This window comes from Cololabis saira, chromosome 23 (genome assembly GCF_033807715.1).
Source record: "Cololabis saira isolate AMF1-May2022 chromosome 23, fColSai1.1, whole genome shotgun sequence".
NCBI classification, from domain to species: domain Eukaryota; kingdom Metazoa; phylum Chordata; class Actinopteri; order Beloniformes; family Belonidae; genus Cololabis; species Cololabis saira.
Window position 1 is genome coordinate 8,315,704 of NC_084609.1, and position 26,827 is coordinate 8,342,530.

A 26,827-nucleotide genomic window follows, 5' to 3' on the forward strand; every position below is an offset into this window, starting at 1 on the left:
CCCAACGCAGGTCCATTATTACATTTTAAGACAGATTTACAAGAAATCTAAAATAACTACCTGTCAATCACTTACAAACTACAATGTAGCTCAGAATCTGATAGTGACCTTTGTTGACACTGAAATGCTGTGGACATTCCTATGTTTGTAATTCCTATAATGGAATTCAATTCAATTCAATTCAATTTTATTTTTATAGCGTCTAATACAACAAAAGTTGTCTCTAGGCGCTTTCCAGAGACAAGAACATGACCCCCGAGCAATTATTACACAAACAATGGCAGGTAAAAACTCCCCTAGTGGGAGAAAAGTCTAAATGAAATGGAATCTAAATGAAAACCCAAAAGGGAATTAAAGCACATTTATTTATTTTAAATATTTTCAGTTTATATACACATTGATTGTCTTCAAGTAACATTTACATTTTCTTTTAATCTGTCATTATCACTCATGTGGCTCTGGCCTTCATGACTGATGACACAGACGCATGTTTAGTACATTTACTATCTCGATTTTAGAGATAGAATAAAGATAGAGATAGATAAAGTCTTTGCTTTTTTAGCAGAAATATCTTCTCTCCCGTCCATCTCTGATTTGTTCCGAGATTGTTTACAGTTTGGAGAGGCTCAGGAATGCTGTTTAAAAATTATTATATTATAAAGCGGGAAATTACGGGTAAATACTAATACGGGAGGACGGCGGGAAAGAGGGGTGAAATACGGTAGTTTCCCGGCCAAAACGGGAGTTTGTTTTAGACGGTGGCAACAACTGCTTCTCTGAGAACAATGCTGATGTTGTTCCCCGTTGGCATTGGGTTAACATGTGCTCTCATGGAGTCTGCAGAGCTGCAACCTCGCTGTGATGCAGCAGTGACGTCTTCGGAGGACGATTAACTTAACTTAACTCACCTTTGCACTTGTAGGTCATTCGTGTTGACGTGAATCAACAGAGATGTTTTTACTGCTCGTTATATTTATCTTTATTGTTGTGGTTTACTGGCGCCGGGATGCGATAGAGTCAAGTGTTTCCTCCAGCCGGAGGTCAAAAAGACCTTAAAATGCTTCTGGAAAGGAAATAACTAAAGAATTAATACATATTATTATATAATCTGTTAGTGAGTGCAGAGACCCGACCAGCGGCCGCTAGGAGGCCTGAACGCCTCCGGCGCCCGTTTACTCTCCAGGGTGGAAGGTTCTGGTCGTTCTGCTAAACCGTCCCGATAAACGGGCATTATCACAAACTGGAACCAGAAGTTTTGTCTTTATTAAAGCTTAAACTGGAAACAGGTTGCAACTGCATTATCCTCGATAACAGTACTGAATATTCCAGTAAACCCCTCAAACACTTATTTTAAATAATTTATGCACAATTAATGCTTCACTATGTCAAAAACAAATTATTGCAGTAAGATGGAAACCACCACACACGCTTAACATCTCCAATTGGTATTTGACTTTTCTTGATATTATCTATCTGGAAATATCTACAGACCGAATCCATAATGCAAAAGAACAAAATATTTTATTTTGGTAAATGGCAGCAGATCAAATTAAAGCTAAACTTGAAAGATTTATTTAAAATTGATATAGACTACCTTGTTGCAGCTATCCTTGTCCAGTTTTTGATATTTTTATGTTTCGCCTTTGTTTTATTTTGCCTTTTTTTTTCTTTTTTTTTCTCCTTATTATTAATTATTAATTGTTTTCATCGAATGCTTAGGTCCGAGGGGTGGGTTTGGAAGGGGGTGAAAATATGTGTATAATGTTTGTTTGACATCATTGTGGATGCCACCGTTTATAATAAAAAAGACTGAAATAGAAATAAAAACATTTGATCACAACAAAAAAAATTAATTAAAGCTTAAACTGTGTCTGACTCATCTGTGGTCTGTATTTGTCCCAGTAGCTTGTATTTGTCCCAGATCTGGCAACCCTGCCCCCGGACCGTTCCAGCCTCCTCTGACCTTAAAGCAAGAATAAACATATTTACAGATTCTGCTTTAACCTTTAACTGCATCTGCTCAACAGTTTATCTAATCCACAAATGGAGGATAAAACGTCCTTGTTTTATCACTTGACCTCACGCTGCTTTCAGGCTCCGGTCGAGATAAACGTCCAACGAAAACACGTTGGAGCTTGAGGAGATGAACAAGAGACTCTTGTTCTTTAAAAGTTATAACGAATAAGTGTAAACGTGTACATGTACACAAGGTAAATTAGTTTTTCACTTTATTGTGTTCGTAAAAACAGTCGTGGAAAAGTTTGTAACCTGCTTTTAAACCAGCTTTATGTGTCTGTAAAAACATAATAGAATTAGACAAATGAAGACAAATCTCCCTACTAGACAAATAAAATAAATCTAAATGAGATGAATAACATTTAACATTTTATTATTATAACAATTATAATAATTATAATTATTATTATTATTCTAGCTATAATTATTATTGTTCGAATAATAATTATGATTGTAATTGTAATTATTTTCATTATAATAACAATAATAATTATTGTTATTATAATGATTATTAATATTATAATTATTATTATACTTATAATGGTGATTATTATAATTATAATTTATATTATAATAATTATTGTTATAATTACTAGAATAATAATGATGATGATTGTTATTATAATTATAAAAACAATTATGGTTATGATCATTATTATTATTACTATAATTATAATAATTACTATACTAATTATGATCGTAGTAATCATAATAATGATTATTATTAATATTGTTGTTATAATTGTTATTATTATAATAATTACTATAATAATAATGCTGGTGATTATTATTATTATAATAATAATACAAATAATTATGATTATGATAATTATTCTTATGACTATAATTATAATAATTACTATACTAATTATGATCGTAGTAATAATAATAATTATTAATATTTTTATTGTAATACTTCATCGTCCCGGTTCTCGAAGACTTGAACCTGGTTCATTGTTCTTCACAGCTCATTCAGGTTTTAAGACATTTGTTAACGTCTATAAAGATTCTGAAACACCATTTCAGTTGGAGGTCTGGCCCGGTCACATGACTCGTCAGGTCCAGACCACCACCCCTCCTCCGCCGTGCCTGACAGTGGAACGTGTGTTTGGATCTGTCCTAACGGGGTTCTGGACACGAAGGTCACACAACCGAACCTTTGTTGTCCCAGAAGTCTGCTGGTCGGTTCAGATGCAGGTTTCTGACCTTCGGTAGTTGTTTTTAGTGTTTCTGTTGAAAACCCGTCCAAACAAGCGTCTTCTCATCTTCTCTGAGGAGTAATTACGGAGGTGAAGAGTCCTGACTACCCCCAGGGGGATTAATAAAGTGTATATAATAATAATTAATAATAATAATTATCCAGCTGTCGTGAACTTTAACATCTAACATGGTTGCTTATGTCTTTCCCTCTTGGCATTGTGTTCACACACCTGCTGATGATCATTTAATCACTGGACCGGTGATTAGCAGCAATTTACACCCTTAAATCCTCTGGGTTCATTGAGGGTGGTACTTATGATTACCTGCAGGATCCAGGTCCTTTTTTAATAAATAAATAAAAATAAAGATTTAAAGGTGAAATTTTTACTTTGCTGAACGAAATAAAAATCAAGTAGTCGAACAAAAAAGGAAGCATGCAGAAAAAAATGAAAATATAAGTAAATAAAAGTAAATATCGACCATGAAGTCAAATAAAGCCATACAGGACTGTCTCAGAAAACTAGAATATTGTGATCAAGTTCTTTATTTTCTGTAATGCAATTAAAAAAACAAAAATGTCATACATTCTGGATTCATTACAAATCAACTGAAATATTGCAAGCCTTTTATTATTTTAATATTGCTGATTATGGCTTACAGTTTAAGATTAAGATTCCCAGAATATTCAAATTTTTTGAGATAGGATATTTGAGTTTTCTTAAGCTGTAAGCCATGATCGACAATATTAAAATAATAAAAGGCTTGCAATATTTCAGTTGATTTGTAATGAATCCAGAATGTATGACATTTTTGCATTACAGAAAATAAAGGACTTTATCACAATATTCTAATTTTCTGAGACAGTCCTGTACGTATGTCAGGGGTGAGCAGTACGGCGCATGCGCAGTGCGTCCCAGTAGACAGCAGCTTCATTTTTGTGAAATGAGTCATAAAAACCGTGAAAAAAGTTGTGTTGTAAATAAAATCCACCCTGGTGGGTTTCAGTGTTCAATAAAAACAACAAAAACACGCAGGATAAAAGCGCGAGCTTCGACTTTTGGGTGTTTTACGTCCAAGTTATGCGTTTTTTCTGACCACAACTCTGCCCAAACTTGACAAACTGCTCGATATTTTCATATATTTTCGCATAACTTGACAAACATAAATGAAGGTTTTAATCGGAGATGATCAGTTAAAAGGTTTCATCAACTTAAGCAGAGTTGCGTGTGTTTCTCGTGGTGATTTCCTGCGTTTGGAGACATATGTTTGGAGACGTGGCACGGAGCAGCGGTGGAGTCAGCGCTGCGCGCTGATTGGCTGCGGCGCTGCCGGCGACCAATCAGCGGCCAGTGCGATGACCGGGCCCTCTGACGTCACCGGGAGGGCCGGCTCTGCGGGGGAGGCGGACCAATCAGAGCGCGGGAAGAGTTCCCCGGGGCACGTGATTGGCTGGAGTGACTGGAAACGGGATTTCATGGGTCTGGAGGAGTCTGTGATGGTCGCAGAAGTTCTGGGTTAAAGTCAGGCAGCAGGACCAGGATCAGGACCAGGACTGAGATCAGGACCAGGACCAGTCAGGACCAGGACCAGCTGCGTGTGAATTAGGTAAATCTTGCTTTTGCAGTGTTGAGAAACTCAGAGTTTTAATTCCTGAACCCCTGTAGACCTCTGTAGTCCACCTACCTATGGACCACTCTGGACCACTGTAGTCCACTATAGTCCACTGTGGACCACAGTGGACCCTTGTAGTCCACCTGTAGATAAACTGTGGACCAACTTTAGACCACCTGTAGACCACTTTGGACCACTGTGGACCAACTTTAGACCACCTGTAGACCACTTTGGACCACTGTGGACCAACTTTAGACCACCTGTAGACCACTTTGGACCACTGTGGACCACAGTGGACCCTTGTAGTCCATCTGTAGACCACTGTAGACCAACTTTAGACCACATGTAGACCGCTGTAGACCAACTTTAGACCACCTGTAGACCACTTTGGACCACTGTGGACAGTACTGGAGTTGAGGGGGGATGAGGAGGGATGGCATCCCCCCCTGAAATAAAAACGGTTCAATCATCCCCCCTGTAAAACTGCCATCCCCCCTTTCCATCCCTTATGTCATTTCATCAATGAATGTGGTTTTACTGCTATTTCAACATTTAGAGTCATCACCAGAAAAATAACACCAGAAAAATAATTTTCACTTGTTTCAAGTAAATTTTCACTTGAAATAAGTAGGAAAATCTGCCAGTGGGACAAGATTTATCTTCTCGTTACAAGCAAAAAAATCTTGTTCCACTGGCAGATTTTTCTAGTTATTTTAAGTGAAAATCTACTTGAAAACGGTGAAATTGTTGTTTTTCCAAGACAAATATTCTTGATAAGATTTTGAGTTTTTGCAGTGATCCATTTTTCTTATCCAGTGAAGGACAGAGTCATATTGATAAGTTTGGAAAACTGTTTTTATTGTTGTGTTTTGATGCATTTGATGTAAGCCCAGTGGATATTTAAAGCTTACAGAAGGCTGCATTTAACTGCTGCTATGTCATTCCTGCAGTATTTCTGCAGGTGTTTTGGTCAGTGCTATTATTTGTAATATATAATATTATTTGTAATCAGCACAAATTATCTGTCCCCATATGATAAAATCCACCATCCCCCTGATCTTTTTTTAAAAACTTGAGTACTGACTGTAGACCACCTGTGGACCCCTTTCGACCACTGTAGACCACCTATGGACCACTGTTGACCACCTGTAGACCACTGTAGACCACTGTGGACCCTTGTAGTCCACTGTAGTAATAATAATAATAATACATTTTATTTCTAGCGCACTTTTCATTAAAAACAAATCTCAAAGTGCTACAAGTTCAAATCAACTATGAATAAAATCACCAGGAAGTCTTTTTTAAAAAGGCCCCGTTTAAAAGCGTCCACAGTCTGCAAGGCCCTCAGGTGGTGTGGGAGGACTATAGGCGAGGTGCAGTAAAACTGAAGGCTCGATCACCCATTGTGCGGAGTTTAGTTTGTTGGGTTTTTAGGAGGTAGTTGGAGGAGGGATTCCAAGTCGGGTTCCACACATCGGTGGGTGAGGAGAGAGACCTTGTACTGAATCCGGAGTGATACAGGGAGCCAGTGGAGGGTTTTGAGAATGGGAGTGATATGACTGTATTTTCGCACCCTCATTAGGATTCTAGCAGCGCTGTTCTGGATGTATTGGAGCTCTTGAGTGCTTTTGCTAGAATTCCCGATGAGTGCATTGCAGTAGGAGAAAACAAAAGCATGGACCAACCTTTCAGCATCTGCCTTGGTGAGTGAAGGACAGAGTTTGGCGATGTTCTTGAGGTGATAGTACGAGGTTTTACAGAGTTGTTGAATGTGGGCCTCGTATGTGAGATGGGGGTCCATTTTTACCCCAGGGTTGGTGATCACTGGAAGTAGTGGAATGTTTTGATCAGAGAAGGTGATACTGGTTATGGTGGAAGTGCGGACCTGGTGCGGAGTACCAACTAGGATGGCCTCAGTCTTGGAGCTGTTTAGCTGAAGAAAGTTTTAGTCCAACTGTGGAGCACCTGTAGACCATTTTGGACCACTGTTGACCATCTGTAGACCATTTTGGACCACTGTTGACCACTGTAGACCACTGTTGACCACCTGTAGACCATTTTGGACCACTGTTGACCACTGTAGACCACTGTTGACCACCTGTAGACCATTTTGGACCACTGTTGACCACTGTAGACCACTGTTGACCACCTGTAGACCATTTTGGACCACTGTTGACCACCTGTAGACCATTTTGGACCACTGTTGACCACCTGTGGACCACTGTTGACGACCTGTAGACCACCTGTAGACCCCTTTGGACCCCTGTAGACCTGTAGTCCAGAGTGGTCCACAGAGGTCCACTGACGGGACAGTCTGGACTCGTACCCAGGTGGACCCGAACCCAGACAGGATGATCCGTCCGGCGCTGGCGCTGGCCGTCCTCTGCATCGTGTCTGGCGGCAGCAGCAAGCCCACGGAGAGGAAGACCCGGGTCCAGGAGGACCCGCCGCTGAGCCAGCTGCAGCACGACGACGACACGAACTTCGAGTACGACCACGAGGCCTTCCTGGGCCAGGACGACGCCAAGGCCTTCGAGCAGCTGGCGCCGGAGGAGAGCAAGAGGAGACTCAGGTGAGATCAGGGGTCGTATATGTTTAGGTTGGTAGTAGAGCTAGTAGGACTTGATGTTTCAATCCCTGTGGTTATTCGACACCCTTGACATCAGCAGTAGGAATAGAATGTTATCATTGCACATCTTAAAGTACAGGGCATATGCGTATATGGATATGTAAATGTGTGTATGTGTACGTGTGTGTGAGTGTGTGTGTATATATATATATATATATATATATATATATATATATATATATATATATTAGGGGTGTAACAATATATCGTGCCACGAAATTGGGATATTGGGTTATTAATATTATTATATTGTGTTGACTAGTAACGCGCATCCGACCGCGCCTCGACCCGCGGACCAAAATCTTACTCCGCTCAGAAGAAACTAGTACCGTTTTGGTCCCGATCACGGGACTCTTGCAGGGTTTTGAGCTCTGAACTTTTATTTATGTAAGGCTGGTGTAGAGTTAAGCCTTACCTTATTAAATTAAACCTTTTTCGGGTCGTGAGTAGGATAAACATGGGGACAACTTCTGCTGAGTTCCAGTGTACTTTAATGTCCCTCAACAGTGTAGGATTTTAGAACATCAACACAGCACCTAGTGCCGTACTGTGGCATATCACTCCGCCCAATCTAAAACAGACTAATCACTACAGATAAACTGACTAGTGTCATTATAGTCCCTGATTTACATCAGAATATAAAGAATATATTTATAAAATAATGAACCCTGAATTACCAAAATAACCTTCGTAACAAAAATAAATCTCCTCATAAAGTGAGCATGAATCAATCTTTTTTATGATGTAAAATTGTATGTATTTATTTACTTTTATTTAATTTTAGTTGTTAAATTTCTGGAAAAGAAAAAAGTAAAATCATACATGAGAGAAACTATTCAGTTTGTGGCAAAATATTTGTACTTGTATGAAACTGAAGATGCATAATGCAAACCTGACATTTACTTTTAGTTCAGTTTGTGGAAAATGGTTGGCCTGGATTTCTCTTTAAAACTTAAACAGTTATACATACATACATACATACATACATACATACATACATACATACATACATACATACATACATACATACATACATACATACATACATACATACATACATACATACATACATACATACGTACGTATGTACGCATATATATATATATATATATATATATATATATATATATATATATCAGTATATATATATATATACATATACATGTATGTATATATATATATCTTTATTTAAACTCGAAAATCATTGAGGCCGACCCCTCATTTACAATGACGTCGGGCATACAAAAGTAAAAACAAAAAAAACAACAAAAACAGAACAACAAAAGAGCAGTCAATTAAACAAATATGAAGTTACAATTAATAAATAATGTAACAATAAAATCAATTAAAACAGATACAAACAGTGCTTAAAAGATTTAAAAGGGATTTAAAATGACCAAAAGACACTAGTGAATTAATTTTTGTGTTTTGTAATGAGTTCCAGGTGGATGGTGCAGAAAAGCTAAAAGCAGATCTAAGAAGCTCAGTATAGACTCGGGGGACCTGTAGTGTAAGTTAGTCAGTGGATCGAGTGTCGTGTAAACTAGCAGGCCAAGCAAGGAGGGAGGAAACATAAGTCGGCAGCAAGCCAATAATAGCCTTATAGATACAGGACTGTCTCAGAAAATTAGAATATTGTGATAAAGTCCTTTATTATCTGTAATGCAAAAATGTCATACTTTCTGGATTCATTACAAATCAACTGAAATATTGCAAGCCTTTTATTATTTTAATATTGCTGATCATGGTTTACAGCTTAAGAAAACTCAAATATCATATCTCAAAAAATGATATATATATATATACCTGTATACATAAATATGTATATATACATATGTGTGTATTTGTGTCATCTGTCTGGTGAACGTTCTTTTCCGTCTCGTCAGCATCATCGTGGATAAAATGGACGGCGACGGCGACGGCTGGGTGTCGGAGGCCGAGATCACAGCTTGGATCCGTCGGGCCCAGAAGAAGCACGTGTCCGATAGCGTGGAGCGGCAGTGGGCCGACTTCGACCTGGACCAGGACGGCCGGGTCACCTGGGCCGAGTACCGCAACGTGACGTACGGCAGCTACCTGGGTGAGCTCTCGGGCCGGGCCAAAAATGAGAGGTGTCACATGTGGAGTTCCACAGGGGAGCTGTTTAGGACCATTATTATTCTCTAAATTTATTAATGAATTGCCCTTTGTTTTAAAGAAATCTAACATTTACGCGGATGATTCTACAATTTACGCTACTGCTCCTTTAATAGGTGAATTGAATGACATATTGCAGGAGGAATTAAATGTAGTAGCTGAATATTATAATAAATTAATTCTTAATGTTGGCAAAACAAAATCAATATTGTTTTGTTCTAAGTATCAATTCTAAGTATTAATTTAAGTTCATTTTTCTCATGTAGGTAGCAAAGATTGGTTTAAGATTCAGTTGAAACAATATCTTTTAAAATTTAATGAATTATGGTTTGACCTTTGAAAGGAACAGAATGAAGGTTGAATAGAATTACAGGTAGTGGAAACACCATCAGAATAAAGGTGAAAAGTGGTCAAGAATTCTAAGATAAGGTCATTTCAGGCAGGTATTGTTTATGAAGGTGTTTTATTTGATTTCATTTCTATGCTTTTATGTCTGAGAATGGCCACGGTTACATGATGTTTTTTAATTCGGAATTAATTGTTCCGAATTAAACTATTTTCCTTCGAGTTTACATGGAAATAGTAATTCCGAATTGAGGTTTACATGGAAAACACGTTTGATCGGCTTTATCCAATTCCTCTTAAGGTCTGGGAGTTGGGAAGGTTCTGATTGGATAGGGGGGCGGACCGGAAGTTACGTCTACCGGAAGAAAAACAAACTTAGCCGCTACAACTTTGAAAAGCTCACAATTTTTATGTTTCCTGCTATCTGTTCTTTTAATTATTTCCAGGTCCTCCAAGCTATTTATTAAATAAATGGTCTCTGCTCTTGACCACTGTTTACTGCGTGCTGCAATCTTGAAACTTTGTTTGGAAAACAAGCCCAGCAGGAATATAAGCGTCATGGAGACAGACGGGCGAGGGAACGAGCAGCGCAGAAAGACCGGAATTAATTCAAAGCTGAATGAGTGTAAACATGATCGCGGAATTATTCTATTCGGATTTAAAATCTGAATAAACCAGCCACTTACTTCGGAATTAAGTTTAATTCGGAATGGCCATTTTCATTCGGAATTAGGTGTTTACATGGTAATTTTTACTCATTTTAAATCGGATTTAAGATTAATTCTGAATTAAAGAGGAATTAAACTTCCCATGTAAACGCACTGATTGATTTAGTTTTCCTCTGTGTTGTTTGTGAATAAGGGAGTTGTGTCTATTATTGTTTAGTTTGTCATGTATAATGTATTCATGTATATGTGTTCATTTGTGTGTTGTGTGTATGTCGGACCCCAGGAAGAATAGCTAACGCTGTTGCTAATGCTAATGCTAATGCTAATGGGGATCCTGCATAAAACCAACCTCTCTCTGATCCGGTCCGGGCTGGGTTGGGTTGCCGTGGTAACCACCGTCTCTCCGATCCCCCCCCAGACGACCCGGCGGACTCGGAGTACAACTACACCCAGATGATGACCCGGGACGAGCGCCGGTTCCGGGCCGCCGACGCCGACCGGGACCTGATCGCCGACAAGCAGGAGTTCGCTGCGTTCCTGCACCCGGAGGACCACGAGCACATGAGGGACATCGTGGTGCAGGTGAGGCTGACGTCGGTACCGGCCTGGTTCTGGTACCGCCGGGCTCGGTTCTGGTACCGCCAGGTCTGGCCCGGTTCTGGAGCGGTTCTGTTTACCTGACTAGTCTGTTTCCGGGCAGGAGACGATGGAGGACATCGACAAGAACGGGGACGGATTCATCGACCTGCAGGAATATATTGGTGAGTGGACCGGACCTGGAGGACGACCCGTCTCCATCGCTCCATCCTCCATCCTTCCATCCTCCATCCTCCATCCTCCATCCTCCATCCTTCCATCCTCCATCCTTCCATCCTCCATCCTTCCATCCTCCATCCTTCCATCCTCCATCCTCCATCCTCCATCCTCCATCCTCCATCCTTCCATCCTCCATCCTTCCATCCTCCATCCTTCCATCCTCCATCCTTCCATCCTCCATCCTTCCATCCTTTCTTCCTCCATCCTTCATCCTCCATCCTCCATCCTTCCATCCTTCCATCCCTCCATCCTTCCATTCTTTCATCCTTCCATCCCTCCATCCTTTCATCCTCCATCCTTCCATCCTTCCATCCCTCCATCATTTCATCCTCCATCCCTCCATCCTTCCATCCCTCCATCCTTCCATCCCTCCATTCTTTCATCCTTCCATCCCTCCATCCTTTCATCCTCCATCCTTCCATCCTTCCATCCCTCCATCATTTCATCCTCCATCCCTCCATCCTTCCATCCCTCCATCCTTCCATCCCTCCATTCTTTCATCCTTCCATCCCTCCATCCTTTCATCCTCCATCCTTCCATCCTTCCATCCCTCCATCCTTTCACCCTCCATCCTTCCATCCTCCATCCTCCATCCTTCCATCCTCCATCCTTCCATCCCTCCATCCTTTCATCCTTCCATCCTCCATCCCTCCATCCTTTCATCCTCCATCCCTCCATCCTTCCATCCCTCCATCCTTTCATCCTCCATCCTCCATCCTTCCACCCCTCCATTCTTTCATCCTCCATCCTCCATCCTTCCATCCTCCATCCTTCCATCCCTCCATCATTTCATCCTCCATCCCTCCATCCTTCCATCCCTCCATCCTTCCATCCCTCCATTCTTTCATCCTCCATCCTTCCATCCCTCCATCCTTTCATCCTCCATCCTCCATCCTTTCATCCTCCATCCTTCCATCCTCCATCCTTCCATCCCTCCATTCTTTCATCCTCCATCCTTCCATCCTCCATCCTTTCATCCTCAATCCCTCCATCCTTTCATCCTCCATCCTTCCATCCCTCCATCCTTCCATCCTCCATCCTCCATCCTTCCATCCTCCATCCTTCCATCCTCCATCCTTCCATCCCTCCATCCTTTCATCCTCCATCCCTCCATCCTTCCATCCCTCCATCCTTCCATCCCTCCATCCTTTCATCCTCCATCCCTCCATCCTTCCATCCCTCCATCCTTTCATCCTCCATCCCTCCATCCTTCCATCCCTCCATTCTTTCATCCTTCCATCCTCCATCCTCCATCCTTCCATCCTCCATCCTTCCATCCTCCATCCATCCATCCCTCCATCATTTCATCCTCCATCCCTCCATCCTTCCATCCCTCCATCCTTCCATCCCTCCATTCTTTCATCCTCCATCCTTCCATCCCTCCATCCTTTCATCCTCCATCCTTCCATCCCTCCATCCTTTCATCCTCCATCCCTCCATCCTTCCATCCCTCCATCCTTTCATCCTCCATCCTTCCATCCCTCCATTCTTTCATCCTCCATCCTTCCATCATTTCATCCTCCATCCCTCCATCCTTCCATCCCTCCATCCTTCCATCCCTCCATTCTTTCATCCTCCATCCTTCCATCCCTCCATCCTTTCATCCTCCATCCTTCCATCCCTCCATCCTTTCATCCTCCATCCCTCCATCCTTCCATCCCTCCATCCTTCCATCCTCCATCCTTCCATCCCTCCATCCTTCCATCCTCCATCCTTCCATCCTCCATCCTTTCATCCTCCATCCCTCCATCCTTTCATCCTCCATCCTTCCATCCTCCATCCTTTCATCCTCCATCCCTCCATCCTTCCATCCTCCATCCTTCCATCCTCCATCCTTTCATCCTCCATCCCTCCATCCTTTCATCCTCCATCCTTCCATCCTCCATCCTTCCATCCTCCATCCTTTCATCCTCCATCCTTTCATCCTCCATCCCTCCATCCCTCCATCCTTTCATCCTCCATCCCTCCATCCCTCCATCCTTCCATCCTCCATCCTTCCATCCCTCCATCCTTCCATCCCTCCATCCCTCCATCCCTCCATCCTTCCATCCTCCATCCTTCCATCCCTCCATTCTTTCATCCTCCATCCTTTCATCCTCCATCCCTCCATCCTTTCTTCCTCCATCCCTCCATCCTTTCATCCTCCATCCCTCCATCCTTTCATCCTCCATCCTTCCATCCTTCCATCCCTCCATCCCTCCATCCTTTCATCCTCCATCCTTCCATCCCTCCATCCTTTCATCCTCCATCCCTCCATCCAACCATCCATCCGTCCCTCCATTATTCCATCTTCCATCCCTCCATCCTCCATAAGTCCAGTTTCGAGCTTCGTCGCCACGGCGACCAGCCTGATCTCCGGATCTTGGTTCGGGTACCGAGCCGACCCCCCAGACGCCAAGTCGACGCTATTTCACGTTAATATTAATATTAATATTTTACGTTAACTGTTGATCTCCGGTCGTAGTATTTATTTATTTATTTATTAACGAGCACAAGACATCTAACGAATCGGCAGAAGAAGAGCGTCTCCGTAACCAAGGCAACAACACACGAACTGCCACTCAAAACATTCCACGTTGCTGTGGCAACGATAGTTCCGATATATATGACACCAAGTCGGTGGCTCCGTTGTGCAGCGGGAGGATTCGTACCTTCTTTGAAGTAGAGGTTAAAGTTCCCCCTGAAGACCGGCAGCGTTCACGTGTCTCTCTTCCTCTGAGTGGTTGTGGTCCGTCGTTGTACGTCACCTCTGAGTGTTTGGACCTTTGGTCCGACCGGGTACCCCTTTACCCCTTTTCCACCAAACCGGTTCTGGTTCTGGGCCAGTGCTGAGTTTGGAACCGGGTTTCTGTTTCCACTGACAAAGAACTGGTTCCGGGCAAGAAAACCGGTTCCAAGGTAGCACCAACTCTTTGCGGAGGGAACGGAGTTTGCGGAGTTATTAAGACCAACGGCAATAGCAAGACTGGGAGACGGAGACGTTTTCTAATAAGAATGAATCTGGATGCAGCAAAGCATCATGGGTCTGAGGAGGAGACAACCTGTCTTTTAGAGATGTGTCCACGGAGGAGCTACGTGGACCAAGTCCTATTTAGGGGTGGGACGATACGGGTAACTCGTAACGATAATATCACGATGCACGATATCTACGATATTCGATATATTGTAAGAAATTTAATCAACGATATATCGCGATATATGTGACTGAAAAAGAAAAAATACCCATAAAAAGGAAAACGTCTGTATGCCTTTATTCAACGCCAAAATTTCATACAATGTCCAAAGAAAGTGCATTTGTATAGTACCTCACTGCCTCCTAGGCTTGTAAATGTAAACACTGTACAGCTGGACAAATTGAAGTGCATGAACAATAGTGCGGTGACAACCGCGTAAATCCATTATGTGTGTTGTAATAAAATATCGATATTTCCTGTCAGTTTATCGATTATTTATTGGGACAGAGAGGGCAACAATATATTGCAATATCGATTTTTTCCCCCACCACTAGTCCTATTAGAGCAGATACCTTGTTGCTCAACTTTCACGCAAACGCAGCGACGTAACTGACGTTTGCCGTGACGTAGTGACGTGGCTCCTCTTAGCACCCGAGCTGTGGAAAAACAAACTGGTTCTCAGCTGGTTCCTAGTTGAACGAGTTGTGAACCAGAACCAGCTCTGAAACCGGTTTGGTGGAAAAGGGGGTATTGTTAGTGAGCCGGCCGGTTCCCTCAGGTTCCCCCCGGTTCCCTACCGAGTCCACCGGTCTGTAGACCTGAACCAGCGTCCTCTCGTCCCCCTCCGGTCCCCAGGAGACATGTTCCAGCCGGAGGACGGGGAGGAGGAGCCCGAGTGGGTCGCCACGGAGCGCCAGCAGTTCGCAGAGTTCCGGGACAAGAACGGCGACGGCAAGATGGACAAGGAGGAGACGCTGGACTGGATCCTGCCGTCGGACTACGACCACGCCGAGGCCGAGTCCAAGCACCTGCTGTTCGAGTCGGACACCGACAAGGTGAGGTGTCGTCGCCCCTGGCAACGCCCGGGCAACGCCCGGGCAACGCCCCAGCAACGCCGCCGTACCTGACCCGTCTCTGTCCTCTGTCCTTGTTTCAGGACGGGAAGCTGAGCAAGCAGGAGATCCTGGACAAGTACGACCTGTTCGTGGGGAGTCAGGTGACCGACTTCGGCGAGGCTTTACTACGGCACGACGAGTTCTAGACCTGTTTTTTATTTGTCCCACAGAAGAAGAAGAAGAGTTTCGTCACTTTTTAGGTCACAGAGAAGGTTTTAGACGTTTAACCTCCTCCACCCGTCACCGTCGTTCCTCTGGTTTTGCCATCACTCTTTTTTTACCATGTATTTATTTCACCTCTGTTCACCGTGAGGTTGATGTTTGTCACTCGTGTAAAGAGACAATAAACTCCAGAAGAGCTTTTAAAACCTGGTTTGTTGTGATTTTTATCTTCTTTTTCGACCGTGAAAGTTCCAACGTCACACAGACACAAACCGTCGACCTCCACCGGCCTCTAGGGGGCAGCATGCTGATATATGGTGTAAATATACTGGCTGTAGATGATTAATTTGAGTCAGCTATGAGAATAACCAGGATGTAAGTGTGTATGTGTATGTGTTTGTGTTTGTGTTTGTCTTATATGCAGGTGCGGCTTATAGTCCAGAAAATACGATATATTCTGGACTATAAACCGCACCTGCATACAAGCCGCATTCGCTCTATTTAAAAAAAAAAAAGATTTGCAAGCCGCAGATATTTATGTTGTTAGATTAGATATTTATTACATGTACAGAAGGATTTTGAACTGTAAATGATGTACATGTTTGTACCTAAATAGATCCTTTCCTAACAGTGTCTTTAAACACAGCAGAAACTTTGCTGATTAAAACAGGACAGAACCAAGAGAAAATAACCGGTATTTATTAATCTATTTATCTGTTTGAAATCTGCTTCTACTTCTATCTGCTAAAGAAGAAGTAGCGTATTCTTCTTTGCATTTATTTTGTCTTAGACCCCGTCCACACGTAGCCGGATATCTGCGGATATCTGCTAAACCGGAGATATTTTCCTACGTTTGGACCTGTCATCCACACGAAAACGCAAATAAACGAAGGTTTAAAAAAACTCCGGGCAAAGTGAAGATTTTTGAAAACTCCGTTTATGTAGATGCGTGTAGACAAAGACAACCGGAGTTTTGCGTTTTCGAACATCACATTATGCTCCAAAACAACAACAAATCTGCTCTGACGTGCGACTTTTGTTCACTACAGAACAGATGATCCAGCATCTGTTCTCCAAGCTATTTATTAAATAAATGGTCTTGACCACCACTTACTGCGTTACACCGACACAGAGCCTACACCGTAGGGTACGCGGCGACGCGCACCCTACGGTGTAGAGCCCGCCCGCAGAGCCGCAGAGCCGCGGAGCCCGCAGAGCGGCTCAGCGGCTCTGCGGGCTCCGCGGAGGCGCAGCTTCCCCGGGAGCCGCAGATGATCTACAGGTTTGGAATGCTTATGAATGTGGTCGAAAACGCAGATCTTCGGTTACGTGTGGAAGGGTTTTTTTTTAAAAACGATGTAATGTGGATGCAAATTTTTTTATAAACGGAGGGGGGAAATATTCGTTTTTAAAAATACCCGGCTACGTGTGGACGGGGTCTTAGTTTTGATTCTAATTCCGGTTAGAGCGCCCCGAGCGGTGGAAGAAAAATCCACAGAATAGCTGCAACTTTGTATAAGCCGCATGGTTGAAAACCTATGAAAAAAGTAGCAGCTTATAGTCCAGAAAATACAGTATATTATATATACACACACACACACACACACACACACACATATACATGTGTGTGTATGTATCTCTCACTCTCTCTCTCGCTCTCTCTCTCTCTCTCTACATATATATATATATATATATACTGGCTGTAGATGATTCATTTGAGTCAGCTGTGAGGATAACCAGGATGTAAGTGTGTATGTATGTGTGTGTGTGTGTGTGTGTGTGTGTGTGTGTGTGTGTGTGTGTGTGTGTGTGTGTGTGTGTGTGTGTGTGTGTGTGTGTGTGTGTGTGTGTGTGTGTGTGTGTGTGTGTGTGTGTGTGTGTGTGTGTATGTATGTATGTATGTATGTATGTATGTATGTATGTGTATGTATGTATATATCTCTCTCTCTCTTTATATATATATATATATATGACTAGGGTTAGGATTAAACAAGTTTATTACTTCTACTCTTCGTGTCACAGTTTGGTTATTTAGTTCGTGGCTGAGTCCGAAATTGCATACTTCCACCCTAATGAGTATGCAAAATGAGTATGCAAGATTTTTTAGTGCGTCCGAAACATTAGTACTTACACAATAGTAGCTCTATCCATACTCATTCCCGAGAAATGTATTAGTGTGGATTGATGGACACTAGCTAAGCAGAAACTTCCCACAATGCAATTCAGCTGCGTTTGGTTGCTAAGTGCTGCGTATATGTCATAAGTATAATTATAAGTATAATAATATTATTATATAATATTAATATTATAATATTCGTATATAATAATATATAATGTCATCTTGTTTAGGCCAGGATAAACGGGAAATAGCGGAGCGGTGCTGCTACTGCTACTGCTACACGTCACTTCCTCCCAACGGCAGGAAGTGACGTGTGCGCTCTTAATAATACGTCCGAATTAATGCACACTACTGATATTTACTCAAAAGTGTGCCGAACTTAAGTATACTTTTTAGTATAAACTGTTTAGTATGGCATTTCGGACGCACCGCTTGTTTTATTTTGTGTTTCAGTTCTGTCTTGACTTCCCTGGTTCCCATCTGCCCTGATTGTTTGCACCTGTGTCTCGTTAAGGCTTCTGTATATCTGGTCTTGTCTTTCTCTTCCTCCCTGCTGGTCTGGACTGTTTCCTCCCTCCAGGTTTCTGCTCAGGTTTGTCACATTCATATTCTCATCTTTGGATCCTGCTCAGCAGCACTTTTGGTATTTATTTTTATTCATTAATTCTCATCTAATTTGTTTACGAAGGTACACTTATTATTATTAGGTTATTTTATTGTTCTTTTTTTATTATTTTTTTTGCCGTTTTTATTTGTTGGTTTTGTTGTGCTTGTGTTTGAGATAAAAGATATCAATCAAAAAATCTCCCACTTTTCAGCATTTGGACCCTAGTGGTCTGTAGAGGACCTGCAGGTCTGGATCTGGACCCTAGTGGTCTGTAGAGGACCTGCAGGTCTGGATCTGGACCCTAGTGGTCTGTAGAGGAACTGCAGGTCTGGATCTGGACCCTAGTGGTCTGTAGAGGACCTGCAGGTCTGGATCTGGACTCTAGTGGTCTGTAGAGGACCTGCAGGTCTGGATCTGGACTCTAGTGGTCTGTAGAGGACCTGCAGGTCTGGATCTGGACCCTAGTGGTCTGTAGAGGACCTGCAGGTCTGGATCTGGACCCTAGTGGTCTGTAGAGGACCTGCAGGTCTGGATCTGGACCCTAGTGGTCTGTAGAGGACCTGCAGGTCTGGATCTGGACCCTAGTGGTCTGTAGAGGACCTGCAGGTCTGGATCTGGACCCTAGTGGTCTCTAGAGGACCTGCAGGTCTAGATCTGGACCCACCACTCATGTTGATATATCGATCATTATCTGCTCATCAATAACGATCGATCGGGGAGACATTTAGGATCAGAACCCGACAGAACTGAGGACCGACAGACGAGGTATTCAAGATATTTTTATTTGCTTTTTTGTCGTTGCTTTTCAATCTAAACAGTTCTACAATAAAATAAACAAACTTTAAACGATATAAACTGTATTTACATGTCCATCCGGGACCTTGAAACGTCCCAAATGTCCGGCAGAGTTCGGTTCTGTCTGCGGTCCAGACACTAAGACGCCGTGGACACCTCAGTCTTTGAAGACACTTCGGATGCTTCCTCCATCTGCTTCCCAAACACCATCTCCATGATGCAGCTGTTGAACTGGAGAAGGAGGAGAACACAGGGGTCAGGTAAATAATATTATGTTAACAGACTAGAGTAGACTACTGCTGCCAGCACATTTTATTTGGTTATTCTATTTAATAATGTCTGTTTTTGTACATTTGAAAATATTCTTACATGGACAACATATTGACGGGGTTCTGTTTATTTAAGTTGAGTGATTTTAATTATAGTTCTAGTGTTTTTTAGTACTTTGGGACATTTTGTACTTTTAGGAGTAGTTTTGAATCACTATACTTTGTACTTTTACTTGAGTAGATTTGTGAAGAAGAAACTGTTACTCTTACTCCGCTACATTAGGCTACATTGAGCTGTTACTTTTCTTTTATCCCTTTTATCCGCGTACGTGTCAATCTCATGACGTCACTGGGTGATTCTTTGGGAAAAATGTTAGTTTTTGCATGTTTTGTCACATTTACACAGACTCAAACACACAGAGTTTCTATGAGTTCATAGTTCTGGTTAAAAAAGAAAAATACAAAGGCTTGAAATTTTGTGCTACTTGTGCTAAATTAATTTTTTTATTCTGTTATTTTATTTATTTTATTATTTATTAAAGTACTTTCATTTACTTTAAGCTCATTTTAATTTAAGCTATTTTTTATTAATTTATTTTATTCTTATATTGATTTAATTTGCCTAAAGATTCTTATTTTGTACTTTTGTCTGTTTGAATGGTTGTTTAAAAAAAAATAAATCAGACGTTACTCAACAGTTACTCAGTACTTGAGTAGTTTTTTCACCAAGTACGTTTTTACTTTTACTCAAGTAATTATTTGGATGACTTCTTTTTACTTCTACTTGAGTCATATTATTCTGAAGTAACAGTACTTTTACTTGAGTACAATTTTTGGCTACTCTACCCAGCTCTGTGTATGGCTATACTGTAATGTGATGTATTGTAATGTTGTATGTTTTCTTGGGACCCCCTTGAAAATGAGATGGCACATCTCACGGGGCTATCCTTTAATAAATTCTGAAATTATGGTTGGGACTCGGGAGTCCTAACCGGGTCCTGGTCCCGGCCCAGACTCACCTGTTTGTTCATGAAGACGTAGATGAGCGGGTTGTAGACGCAGGAGCTCTTGGAGAAGAACGCGGGGATGGTGACGAGCCGGTAGTCCTTGTTCTCTTCAGTGGAGTAGGCGAAGTAGAGCGCCGTGATGGCGTAGGGCCCGTAGCAGGTGATGAAGGAGCCCACCATCACCACGATCATCCGGGACACTTCCTTCTCCGCCTTCTGCGTGGAGGCCGACTCGGCCTGCTGGGCGGCAACCTGGGGAGACGACGGACCGGAGGGTCAGTGGGGGTCAGGGGGGGCGGCCAGTAGGGGGCGTTAGGGCCTCCATCAAATCAAGAGATTAAAAGTAAAAAAAAAAACAAAAAAACATGTATACGGAAGAGTATTAGGGCCAGTCAGGAGAAAAATAAAAATATTTGAGAGGAGGAAGATTTTTTTTTTTTCATTATGCACTTTGAGAAAAAAGTCGAAATGTCGAGAAAAAAGTAGAAATGTCGAGATTAATGTTGAAGTACAATTTCAAGTTAAAAGTTGAAATGTTGAGAAAAAAGTAAAAATTTTGTGAATAAAGTCGAAATTTTGAGAAAAATGTAGAGGAAAAAGTTGAAAATGTCGAGATTAATGTTGAATTACAATTTCGAGAAAAAAGTTGAAATGTTCAGAAAGAAGTCAAATTTTTGTGAAAAGTCAATGTTGAGAAAAAAGTTAAAATTTTGTGAATAAAGTTGAAATGTCGAGGAAAAAAAGTCGAAATGTCGAGAAAAAAGTCCAAAATGTCGAGAAAAAAGTCAAAATTTTGTGAATAAAGTCAAAATTTTGAGAAAAATGTAGAGGAAAAAGTCGAAATGTCGAGATTAATGTTGAATTACAATTTCGAGAAAAAGTTGAAATGTTGAGAAAGAAGTCAAAATTTTGTAAAAAGTCGAAATGTTGAGGAAAAAAGTCGAAAATGTCGAGAAAAAAGTTGAAATGTTGAGTCAAAATTTTGTGAATAAAGTTGAAATGGTGAGGAAAAAAGGCGAAATTTCAACTTTATTCACGAAATTTTGACTTTATTCTTGAAATTGTATTCTAACATTAATCTCGACATTTCAACTTTTTTCTCGACATTTTGACTTTTTTCTCAAATTTTGACTCAACATTTCGACTTCTCTCAAATATTTTTTTCTCCTGCATGGCCCTAATACTCTCCCGTACATGTGAGATGCAAATAATTATTAAAAGGTGTTATTTCAGTCTGTGGGTGACTGTCAATAATAATTAAATGTTGTTTAAATATTTATTTGGCTCCAAAAAGTTTTTATTTTATTTACTTCCGGAAGTAAGGAGCGCCGGTCAAACAGAGTCCAGTGGAAGTTCTCCAACATTTGATAAGCAGGTGTCCTGAGGATCTGGTTTGAATTAGATTCTAAAGGGACGCAGTCGTGTGCGTCCCAGAAACTCAGTACTCAGCGATCAGCATCGTGACGTACTCGTATTGGTTTTTGAATCTCGGGGTACTCACGGCTCTGAGCGCGCTCAGTAGTTGGGAGTAGGAGAAGATGATGATGGTGAGGGGCATGATGAAGCAGGTGACCATCAGGAACCAGGTGTAGCTCTCACAGCTGTACTCCACGCACTTGGTGTACCAGTCGGGCCCGCAGGAGCAGCCCAGGCCCTCGGGGATGTACCTGCAGACGGACACAACCATGACCACACCTGTCAGGTCTCCCTTCAACATTCCTAATGAAATTTACCCAACAAATGAGTTTTTAAGATTACAATTTAATTTTGAATTGAATAATTGTGTTTTTTTTGTGAAAGGGAAATTGAAACTTTGCAACATCTTTTCTTTCATTGTGATTCAGTGCAATATTTCTGGAGTGAGATGCTGAGCTGCTACAGTCCAAGGACATTGAGCTACATTTAACAGTGTAGACAGTTATATTTGGTGTTTTTGTTGAGCACAAGAATTTGGACTTCGTCCTTAATAATTTGGTGTTATTGGGAAAGTTCTTCCTTCACAAATGTAGATATTTTAAGACCAAACCGTGTTTGACCCATTGGAGAAATGAGCTAAAGCTCTTGAGTAAGTCCTTGAGTGTTGTTAAAGAAAAGAAAGCCCTTAAACTGTTTTCTTTACTTGAAAGATATGATTTAATATGAGATGGCCCTTGTGAGTTATTTTTTATTTACTTCTTATTTTATTTGTATTTTATGTTGTACAATAATTAGATTCTCAGTGTATATTTTGTAATACTGATGTTGCTCAACCCAAGGCAAAAGTTTGTAATTCTGATACGACTATTATGTGCCTTGTTTGTTTGAATCTATTTTTCAATGTACATTTAACAGTGAAGACGGTTATATTTTGTGTTTTTGTTGAAGACAAGAATTTGGACTTTGTTGGTGTTATTTGGAAAGTTCTTCATTCACAAATGTAGATACCAAACCGTGCTTTTTATCTTTTAATTCTGTAACTATGTTGCTGCTCCCTTGTAAAAGAGACCCCCGATCTCAATGGGACTAACCTGGTTAAATAAAGGCTAAAGAATTACAAAATAAAAATAAATATTACAGGAATTAAACACATAGGAATGTCCACAGCATTTCAGGGTCAAAGGTCGTCCTATCAGGCTATGAGCACATAATTGTAGTTTGTAAGTGGTTGACAGGTAGATATTTCGGATTTTTCGCGTAAATCTGTCTTAAAATGTAAGATACTGGACCTGGATGTATTTTTAAATCCAGGTATGGGCAGTACTGGAGTTGAGGGGGGTTGAGGGGGGGTTGGCATCCCCCCTGAAATAAAAACGGTCAAAATCACCCCCCTGTAAAACTGCCATCCCCCCTTTTCATCCCTTATGTCATTTCATCAATGAATGTGGTTTTACTGCTATTTCAACATTTAGAGTCATCACCAGAAAAATAACACCAGAAAAAGAACTTATTTGACAATTTTCACTTGAAATAAGTAGGAAAATCTGCCAGATGTATCTTCTTATTATAGCAAAGAAATCTTGTTCCACTGGCAGATTTTTCTACTTATTTCAAGTGAAAATCTACTTTAAACTGGTAAAAATTGTTTTTTCCAGTGATGAGTCTTGTTTTAAGTGTAATGAGATTTCTTTTACCAAAATGAGACATTTTAACTAGAAATAAGACAAATATTCTTGTTAAGATTTTGAGTTTTTGCAGTGATCCATGTTACTTATCCTGTGAAGGACATAGTCATATTGATAAGTTCAGAAAACTGTTTTTATTGTTGTGTTTTGATGTATTTGATGTAAGCCCAGTGGATATTTAAAGCAAGAAGGCTGCATTTAACTGCTGCTATGTCATTCCTGCAGTATTTCTGCAGGTGTTTTGGTCACTGCTATTATTTGTAATATATTATATTATTTGTAATCAGCACAAATTATCTGTCCCCATATGATAAAATCCACCATCCCCCCTGATTTTTTTTTTACAACTCGTGTACTGGGTATGGGTGAGTGGTCCCCCACCTGCTCCAGCCGAAGAAGGGCGGGATGGCGCAGCCGACCCCCATGAACCAGGTGAAGCCCACGGCGCCCAGCGCGTGGTTGTTGCTGAACTTGAAGGATCCAAACGGCTTGCAGATGACGATGTAGCGCTCGAAGGAGAGGACGGCGAGCGACCAGCCCGTCACCAGCCCTGGGGGGAGAGAGACCCGTCAGCACCCGTGGGTGCACCCCCACCCACCCAATCCCCCGGCACTAGGGTGGCCAACTTTTTTTTAGCCACTTTTTTTGTGAGTGAAATTATTTTTTAAGTATTTGACTCGAACCTGAATTGAATTGAATTTTGTCTGCAATATATATTAATGGTTAATACCATGTTGGTAAAAACCTAAGGCATATATATATATATATATATATATATATAGGCTATATATGAATTTTTAATATATATATATATATATATATATATATATATTATTTTTTTAAACGAGATCCATATTTTTGAATGCCATGAACGCATGGAAAACAAATTATTATCCAGCAATTCCCTTTTAATACAAATGATAAAAATCAACTGAATATAATAAGTATCTTTCTTCAACAGAAACCTGTCCTGCCTAACTTAAAATTGTATAAATTAATATAAAACAACAGAAAGCAAGCAGAACATACGCAAGAGTATTAGGGCCAGGCAGGAGAAAAATAAAAATAATATTGTAGAGGGGGAAGATTTTTTTTTTTTCATTATGCACTTCGAGAAAAAAGTTGAAATGTCGAGAAAAAAGTCAAAATGTTGAGAAAAAAGTTGAAATGTCGAGAATAATGTTATAGAATAATGTTAATAATAATGTTAATGTGTTAATTATGTTAATAATGTGAATAATAAAGTACAATTTCGAGAAAAAAGTTGAAATGTATTTCAACTTTATTCTTGAAATTTCAACTTTATTCACGAAATTTCGACTTTATTCTCAAAATTGTATTTCAACATTAATCTCGACATTTCGACTTTTTTCTCAAAGTGCACATTAAAAAAAAAATCTTCCCTTCTCAAGTATTTTTTCTCCTGCATGGCCCTAATACTCTTCCGTACTTTTCAGCTCAATACGGGACGCGAACTTTAGTTTCTAAATACGGGACGATTCCGTTTTTCAAGGGGACGGTTGGCAACCCTAAACCCTAAAGTTTTAAAGTCCCCGACTCTCACCTGCTATGGATCCCACCGCCGACTCGGCAGCGCACATGGTGTGGCCCAGGAAGTAGTAGCCGCGCAGCGACGACAAGAACACCTGGCTCACGGAGAAGGAGGCGAAGATGAAGCCACCGAAGGAGATGTTGACCAGGATGTAGTTGAGCGGCGCCCGCAGCTTCTTGTACTTGGCGGTGGCGAGCAGCACCACGAAGTTGAGCGGCGCGCCCACCACAAACACAAAGCCCATAAAGGCGGCCTGCAGGTAGAAGGCCCAGATGGGGGCCAGGTAGTACTGTGGCCCCTCGAAGGGGCTCACCTTGGAGACGTTCTCGTACAGGTGGAAGTGCTTCCCCATGGCGAGCCTGAGCCTGAGCGGTGTGGCGGTCCGCCGGCCCGCCGCCGCTTTATAAACGCCCCTAAACCCCTTACACCCGGGGATAAGCCGCCCGGCTTTTTCCGAACTTTACGGATTAAGAACATTTGCTTATGACACTTTAATCTGCTTACGGCGGATCCGCGATCACATCAGCCCCGGCGTTTACACACCAGCTTTATTTTTACATTCATGCTCAACTCCACCCGCTCTAGGCCCGTTTAGGGGTCTGGAGGCGGAGGTCAGGCTGAACGTTTGCAGGAGAAACGAACACGGGCGACAGTTTTCAGGAAAAGATAAACGACTCTAATTAGTGTTTTCTAGCAAAGAATTTGCATTTCAGCCCACGAATAAACATTTGTGACCTTAAATAAGCTTTTTTGGGGTTTCCTGGGCTGAAATTAGCATTATTTAGCATCCCAAGACCTCACATTTGTATTTCCTGGTTAAACATTACAAATTTGAGCCCTAAAATTAGTTTTTGCAAACTTTTCAACCATTTTAAAAGCTTGCAAAAACTGATTTTAGGCCTCAAAATGCTCAATTTGTTGCCTAAAATGAGCATTTCGAGGCTTCAAATTGATATTCTTTGGGCTGAACCCGGTACCTACCGGACTCTCTATACTGTTTTAAAGCCTTAATTCATAAATTGCTTATGACACTTTAATCTGCTTACGGCGGATCTGCGATCACATCAGCCCGGCGTTTACACACCGGCTTTATTTTTACATTCATGCAAACTCCACCACCCGCTCTGGGCCCGTTTAGGGGTCTGGAGGCGGAGGTCAGGCTGAACGCTTGCAGGAAAAGTTAAATGAGTCTAATTCGTGTTTTCTAGCAAAAAGTCTAGCCTTAAATACGTTTTTTTTTTTTGGCTTAAATGAGTCTTTACTGGACTGAAATTAGTAGCATTTAGCATTCCAAGACCTCACGTTTGTATTTTCAGGTCAAAAATAGCATTTTGAGGTCCAACATTTATTTTTGCAAGCTTTTAAACTCTTTAAACTTTAAATTCTTAAATTTTTACATTAATGCAAACTCCCCCCCCTCTGGGCCCGTTTAGGGGTCCTGGAGATGGAGGTCAGGCTGAACGTTTGCAAGAGAAAGGAACACGGGTGGCTGCTTTCAGGAAAAGATTAACGACTCTACTTACTATTTTCTAAAAATGACAATTTTGAGGCCTAAAAATTAGTTTTTTCAAACATTTCAACCATTTTAAAAGCTTGAAAAAGCGAATTTTAGGCCTCAAAATGCTCATTTTGTTGCCTAAAATGAGCATTTCATAGCCTCAAATTGATATTCTTTGGGCTGAACCCAGTACCTACCAGACTCTGTTTACTACATTACAGCCTTAA

At 41.2% G+C, this 26,827-nt stretch overlaps 2 protein-coding genes across 2 annotated transcripts; one reads left to right on the forward strand and one right to left on the reverse strand.

Annotated features, from left to right (window-relative positions):
* Positions 1-4,687: 4,687 nt before the first annotated feature.
* On the forward strand, positions 4,688-15,858 carry calua (calumenin a). The gene is made up of 7 exons (XM_061714179.1): positions 4,688-4,821; positions 7,158-7,399; positions 9,343-9,536; positions 11,024-11,187; positions 11,306-11,366; positions 15,231-15,430; positions 15,532-15,858. Exons 2-7 carry the CDS (start codon positions 7,179-7,181, stop codon positions 15,634-15,636), a joined length of 945 nt encoding a protein of 314 aa, XP_061570163.1. The 5' UTR covers positions 4,688-4,821; positions 7,158-7,178; the 3' UTR covers positions 15,637-15,858.
* A 3,286-nt stretch (positions 15,859-19,144) lies between these two features.
* opn1sw1 (opsin 1 (cone pigments), short-wave-sensitive 1) lies at positions 19,145-25,604 on the reverse strand. Its single transcript, XM_061714953.1, has 5 exons — positions 25,115-25,604; positions 23,932-24,100; positions 21,951-22,116; positions 20,462-20,701; positions 19,145-19,404 (listed from the first exon to the last, which is right to left on the reverse strand). The coding sequence occupies exons 1-5, from the start codon at positions 25,452-25,454 to the stop codon at positions 19,312-19,314; spliced, it is 1,008 nt and encodes a 335-aa protein (XP_061570937.1). The 5' UTR covers positions 25,455-25,604; the 3' UTR covers positions 19,145-19,311.
* Positions 25,605-26,827: the final 1,223 nt, after the last annotated feature.